Source organism: Purpureocillium lilacinum (assembly GCF_023168085.1).
Source record: "Purpureocillium lilacinum CBS 284.36 DNA, scaffold_3, whole genome shotgun sequence".
Taxonomy (NCBI): domain Eukaryota; kingdom Fungi; phylum Ascomycota; class Sordariomycetes; order Hypocreales; family Ophiocordycipitaceae; genus Purpureocillium; species Purpureocillium lilacinum.
This window is the reverse complement of record NW_027072113.1, coordinates 954840-962142: the sequence shown is the minus strand read 5'-3', so window position 1 is coordinate 962142 and position 7303 is coordinate 954840. Positions and strand designations below refer to the sequence as shown.

Sequence of the window (7303 nt, the reverse complement as noted above, 5' to 3'; positions counted from 1 at the left end):
CCACCTAAACGTCGTAAAGCAGAACAAGAGGCGGTCAGTACACGACAAGAAACCACAAGAGGCGGGTCTGGGCCCTTTCAGGGCCAACATCAGGAGATTATCGACCCAGACACCCGGCTTCCCACGAAGTTGCAATCGCCAGAAGGGGTGATTCTCTCTCATGAACCAACGGCCTTTGTAGCTCTTGAAAGGGAGCTGCTAAAGCATCAAAAGGCCAATGAGGCCTTCCAGAAAGCGCTTCGTGAAATAGGCCAGATTGTCACTGCGGTTGCCCGTGGCGACTTGACCATGAAAGTGCATATGAACGCCGATGAACTGGATCCGGAAATACACACGTTCAAACGCACGATTAATGCCATGATGGATAAACTGCAAATATTTGCGAGCGAGGTATCCCGGGTTGCCCGTGAAGTCGGGACTGAAGGGTTACTAGGCGGGCAGGCCATCATTGACGGTGTTGACGGAACGTGGAAGGAGCTCACGGACAACGGTAAGACCTCACCTGGTCTTCTATCGCCGGGCTGTATAGCTAATCCCCTGCACAAGTAAACGTTATGGCGCAGAATCTCACTGATCAGGGTACGTGGAGCGCGTTTACATCTTGACACATAGTCATCTGATCGTCTGGATTAGTCCGCGAGATTGCCTCGGTTACAACCGCAGTAGCCCATGGCGATCTTACCAAGAAGATTGAAAGGCCAGCAAAGGGCGAGATATTTGAACTGCAGCAAACAATCAACACTATGGTCGGCCAACTACGAACATTTGCTTCTGAAGTCACTCGTGTGGCTAGAGACGTTGGCACCGAGGGCATCCTTGGCGGGCAGGCCGACGTGGCTGGAGTACAGGGCATGTGGAACGATCTGACCGTCAACGTCAACGCCATGGCCGACAACTTGACGACGCAGGTTCGTGACATCATAAACGTAACGACAGCCGTGGCCAAAGGCGATCTCACGCAGAAAGTTCAAGTCGACTGTAGGGGAGAGATATTCGATCTCAAATCTACCATTAACTCCATGGTGGACCAACTCCAGCAGTTTGCTCGAGAAGTAACAAAGATCGCCAAAGAAGTGGGTACGGAAGGCCGCCTTGGCGGTCAAGCCACGGTACATGACGTCCAGGGAACGTGGCGGAACCTCACGGAGAACGTCAACTACATGGCCATGAACCTGACTACACAAGTACGCGAAATCGCCAAAGTAACTACTGCGGTAGCAAAGGGGGACCTTACTAAGAAGATCAGTGTGGAAGCCAAGGGAGAGATTCTCGAGTTGAAGAACACGATCAACCAGATGGTGGATCGCTTGGGAACCTTCGCTTCTGAGGTAAGCAAGGTGGCCCGCGAGGTTGGAACTGAAGGCACCCTCGGCGGGCAGGCGCAAGTCTCGAACCTGGAGGGAAAGTGGAAAGACTTGACGGAGAATGTCAATACCATGGCGTCGAATCTCACCGTTCAGGTGAGAAGCATATCTACGGTCACTCAGGCCATCGCCAACGGAGACATGAGCCAAACAATAGAGGTCGAAGCCAATGGGGAGATCCAGGTGTTGAAGGAGACGATTAACAACATGGTCGGACGCCTCTCAAGCTTCTGCTATGAGGTCCAACGAGTTGCAAAAGATGTGGGGCTCGGCGGAAAGATGGGAGCTCAGGCGGACGTCGTTGGTCTCGATGGACGTTGGAAAGAGATTACCACCGATGTCAACACAATGGCCAGCAATCTAGTAGGTAACCTGGATGCCACGAGAGATTCTGATCTATCTTCAGTCGTTGTTAACCATATACAGACAACCCAAGTGCGAGCATTTTCTGACATCACCAATCTGGCAACCGACGGCGATTTTAGCAAGCTTGTGGATGTGGAGGCATCTGGCGAGATGGATGAACTGAAGCGCAAGATCAACCAGATGATTTCCAACCTCAAAGACAGCATCCAGAGGAACACTCAAGCCCGTGCAGCGGCCGAGTTGGCGAACAAAACCAAGTCGGAGTTCTTGGCGAATATGTCTCACGAAATTCGGACACCGATGAACGGCATAATTGGCATGACTCAGCTAGCGCTTGACACAGATTTGACGCAGTACCAGCGGGAGATGCTCAACATCGTCAAGAGCCTAGCAAATAGTCTTCTGACCATCATCGACGACATTCTGGACCTGTCAAAAATTGAAGCCAGGAGGATGGTGCTGGAGGAGATACCATATACGCTTCGGGGGACAGTTTTCAACGCGCTAAAAACGCTAGCCGTGAAAGCCAACGAGAAATATCTGGACCTTACGTTTAGGGTCGACAGCTCCATTCCGGATTACGTCGTCGGTGACTCATTCCGCCTTAGGCAAATCATCATGAACCTGGTGGGCAATGCTATCAAGTTCACCGAGCATGGACAGGTCAGCCTTACCATTAGGGAAGATGCGGGGTTATCTCAACTCGAGTCCGGTGAATACGGTCTCGAGTTTGTGGTCGAGGATACAGGGATTGGCATTGCAGACGACAAATTGGACCACATTTTTGGGACATTTCAGCAGGCCGATGGCTCCATGACACGTAAGTTTGGCGGTACAGGTCTCGGCCTCTCGATCTCCAAAAGGCTCGTTAACCTTATGGGAGGGGACATTTCTGTTAGCAGTGAAGCTGGCAAAGGAAGCCGGTTCTGCTTCACCTGCAAAGTGAGACTCGCCTCTGGTGCTACCGAGTTCATTCAGAAACAGTTGCAGCCCTATCACGGCCATCGGGTCCTTTTTATTGACAGGGCGCTCCCTGACACGGCCACAGAAATCGAAGCAATGCTCAAGGAGCTCGGCTTGCGGCCAGTTATTTTGAGTCTCAGGAATTCGTCTGTGCTTTCTCACATGAGGACCTGCAGTGCAATGCCTGACGACTGCGACGCCATCCTTGTTGACTCGATTGATACCGCGCGGAGTTTCCGGGCATTGGACGAGTTCAAAGACTTGCCCGTTGTTTTATTGGCACCAGTGGTTCACGTCAACCTGAAAACCTGTCTGGAACTGGGGATCACCTCATACATGACGACGCCATGCCAGCTGGTCGACTTGGGTACCAGCATGATCCCTGCGCTTGAAAACAGGGCCACGCCAGCTATTGCCGAGAATACCAGGAGGCTGGAGATCCTCCTGGCCGAGGATAACACTATCAACCAGAGGCTTGCCGTCAAGATCTTGCAGAAATATGGACATACTGTTACGGTGGCTGGGAACGGGTTGGAGGCTGTGGAGGCCGTCAAGGAGAAGAAGTTTGACGTGATTCTGATGGATATTCAGATGCCAATTATGGTAAGAGCCGTTCCTAAACTGTTCAGACACCCTCTGACAGTGTCAAAGGGAGGATTTGAAGCCACCACCATGATTCGCGACTATGAAAAGAGTATAGGAGCCCGCAAGACGCCTATCATTGCATTGACGGCGCATGCAATGATTGGCGACCGGGAGAAGTGCATGCAAGGGCAGATGGATGAGTACTTGTCGAAGCCGTTGCAACAAAATCAGCTTTTGGAGACGATTTTAATGTGCGTTAAAATGTCAGAATAATCGCAACTGCAGCGGTACACTCGTTGATTCGAGCCAAGGTGAACATCAACCAGTTACGGTCACCGTGAAATGTTCTTCAGAGCGTAGGCCTAGAGGCAGCTGGGCTATGTTTCGGAGACTCTCAGCGAAAGGTGACAAGTCAGAAAGCCTTAGCGGAGCCGTCACCTGCAGAGTCTCGTGTGGGAGCACCAGATATACTTCATGAGGTTGTCTCTGCATTTGTGACCAGATTATTCACCGACAGATAGATACGGTAGTACCACTTCACTATGGGTGGTGGGCAATGCGGCCTAACCTGTGACGGACCTCAAGAAGGACGGGATGAAGAACGGAGCAAGGGTGCCCCACGTTGGGGGTTACAGGTACGATTGTTTGATCCCGTAAAATGGCACATAAGATATCTTGGAACCAGTTTGCCAGCCACTCCTCACGATGGTCACGCCACATCGCATCTAGAAAGCACAGGAGGAAAACGCTTCCGAGAGGACCATACGATGAGGCGTGTGCCGTGCAAACTAACTTACCCGCAGTCGCTGTTTCTGGACTGTCCTCCAACAAGCCATGTCGCATGTCTCTTGACCCCGAGTTGAGTCTAGGTGTCACTGCCGGGCAAGATGGAAGACCCAGCATCGGTCTAGGTGCATCGGAAGCGGACAACACACTTACACTTCTGGAGAAGCTCATCAATTCTTCCAACAAAGAACAGCCGAGCAGGAGTAGTCCTGGTAAGCTATCCTGGAAAGCCCGTGCCGACTGGATGGAGGCTAATAAGACTACAGAAGCCATCGAGGTCCTACCGGCTGGTGATTGGACGCGTGAGGACAAGGACTTCTCTCTGCTCGCATCGCCGGCGGAGCAGATTTGCGACGGGCACAACGTTGCTGATGCGAAATGCTCAGCCTCCACAAATAGCCAGTCTCATGTCTCGCCAACAGCATCACCGACAACCCCGCCTACATCGCACACATTTCACGGGAGCAATGCGTCGCATGACTACAGTTGCACCTCTGCCGGATCGATCCTGCCCTCACAACTTACCATCGAGGGGAAACTGATGCACCGTGGGAGGTATCTGGTTCATGTGGCTCGAATCAGAGAATCTGCTCTTCGGAGGCATTGGGCGATGAGATGTATGACTGTGCGCTCGACGGCGCACCAGTGGCCTCTCATTGGCGACGGCAGCTGGAAAGGAGCGTTGTCCAACTGCCTTGAGACAAGCGGGCAGCTTCGTGTGGAGAAGAATGGCCTGACGATAAGGTAAGCTTCCCTATTTCAGAACCTCCGGCCATCGGTACAGAAGTGCGACACACAGCGATGATGTATCATCTAGTGTTTTGTCCGGCCAAACACAGCGCCATGCCGATCGCTGGACCTAGGACTCAGACGCGATGCAACGCCCGCACAAGCGCCGTGCAGTGGAACCGCCAAGAAAGACGTTACCCGCACCGGCTGCATCACCTTCTACAGACAAGGATGCGGATGATGTCTCCAAAGTTGCGGAGTTTGGGGAGTGGGCATTAGAGAATATCCTCCTTAGACGCATTATGGTCGATGGCGTGGCGACGCTTCAGTTGCAGTTTGACTGAGACCTATGCACCAAACATTGTAGGCCAAGCTCCGGAAATCCGACGAGGGTCCTGCAAGGCGCAACTCATGCCGCTTCGCTTCAAAGAGGCGGCATAGTGGCGTGCAGAGTAAATTCACATCCGATGAAGACGACTTGATCATCAAGCTAAAGGAAGCGCTTCAGCCTTCGTGGACAGAAATCCATTGACGGCACACGGAACAATACCCGAGGCGATCCCAAGGGTCGCTTCAGGTGCGGTACTCTACGAAATTCAAAAGTCGAAATGGCGTTGAACGTTAGTTCGCAAAGCAGACGACACTTCAGATGCAAGTTACGACTGGCGTTGGTGCGGTCAGATTGGCAAACGCGTGTGGGATGTTTTGACAGTACACTGCCAGCTATCCCCAGCCCCCTGTTATGCAAACAAGGCACACCAAACAAGAGGCTCGATTCTATCAACACATCGCAGTAACTCATGCAACTTTGGCTTCCAAAAAGGTCAGCCCGCCAGACCAACGGCCCAAGACGATCTTATTCCCATGCACAGCTACTGCTGGAGACCTGTAATCGCTGGGAAGCCATAAACATTTCTTTCCACCTATAGTTATCCACTCGTTATCGACATACAATGATTGAACTGTAGGGTGCTTATCAAGACGCTGATCTGGTGGGGCCGATGTGGGTGAGAGCCGGAGCGATCTAAAATTGGTCGTGAGATATCTACCGTCGGGCGAGAAGGCGACGGCGTTGACCGCTCCGCTGTGGCCCTCGAGCGTCTGCTGGTGCGCGTCCGGGTATTGTCTAGTGTCTATACTCATCGCAATAAAGGACAGCCTTTTCGCCCACTGCGTTTTCCGAATCTCGCTTGACATTGGACTGAATACGAGTGCGGAGCCATACGCCTGCAACGGAGCTCGATCTATGATCGATCTGTGACTGCGGATAACCTTCTCGGCGTCTTCCATGTAGAAGCTTTTGTATTGACCGCAGCCCTTCAGGAACTGCTCCCAAGAGGGACAAGCTCTCAAGCCAGTAGAGGACATGCTCTTGAGAAAAGAAAACACTGCTGCGTCGTTGGCGAACCCTCTCCTGCTATCGGAGACCCCGCCGCTCTCGAAGAGATGGTCGGCCCAGAAGACACAGGAGTGTCCAATTGGAGCGATCCGGTCTGGCTAGGTAGGTATCTTCTCGTGCGGCTTAGAGCAGTAGTCGAGCCTGTACATGTTTCGTTGCAGAACTGACGACATTGCTTCAATAGAGCGGCTGGCAATATCTGTATGTCTCTTTGCAGTTCCGGCTGGCTTAATCCAGTCGTTCGTTAAGAAGTCTTGGGCGCTTTGATGGATCAAATAGACCGTTCCTTCCTTAACTGTTAGAAACGAACCGCATTCCTCGGCAATGGTCTTGGGGTCAATCTCCGGTTCGAGACCAGCCCAAAACGCGAAGTTCAGGAAGGGAAAGCGGCCGGTAAGCAAGAGCAACAGCCGCCAGGACACTTCTGCAATACTCCTGGTCCATTGTTCCCTCGAGTTTACTCATCATATGCTCATAAAGTTTTGGCAGACCGGGAGGCATCTGTTTGATGATGTTGACGGCGTGCCATCCATACTCCGACTCGAGCTTTTTGCAGACAAGAGCCACCCAGAGGAAAGTGTTTTCTGCTCGTTGATGGAGTTGTTCTGAAACTTGAGCCAAGATCGCGTCAGTATATCCTTTCCTGCTCCTTAGCTTGGCGAGCTTGTGGCAGATGTATACGTTGACCGGTTCTTTAAGCCTCTGAGCATCTAGCTCGACCAGGGAATTTGCATCATTCGAAGTTTTCAGCTCGACTGTTGGGCGGCTAGAGACCACCCATTTGACTTTGTCGGATAGAGTCAAGGACGCTGAGATAAGCTCGATCAGGTGAGGCAGGTCTTGCTCACACTCGTCCAGAGCGTCGATCGCAAGGTATACCGGTGACAATTGAGGGTCTTGGAGCATGTTCTGGAAGGCCTCTGATAGAGCGAAGAACGCGTTTGGGTCCGTGAAGAGCTCGGCACCTCGCTGCTCGTACTTCTGAAGCAAGTGAGAGCTGAGTTTTGGCTGCTGAATGACCAGCAGCCAAATTAACGATCGCAGGACGGCCGTGGCGTTATTCAGGGACCTGTTTGTGCCTTGACAGAAAAAAAAACGAAAGCGTTGGTGC

General features: G+C 52.2%; 1 protein-coding gene across 1 annotated transcript; it reads left to right on the top strand.

Moving 5' to 3' along the window:
* Window positions 1–288: 288 nt before the first annotated feature.
* Window positions 289–3551, top strand: PLICBS_004095 (histidine kinase osmosensor; the record flags this gene model as incomplete). The annotated part of the gene is made up of 3 exons (XM_065600399.1): window positions 289–490; window positions 547–579; window positions 634–3551. The coding sequence occupies 3 exons, from the start codon at window positions 289–291 to the stop codon at window positions 3549–3551; spliced, it is 3153 nt and encodes a 1050-aa protein (XP_065456471.1).
* Window positions 3552–7303: the final 3752 nt, after the last annotated feature.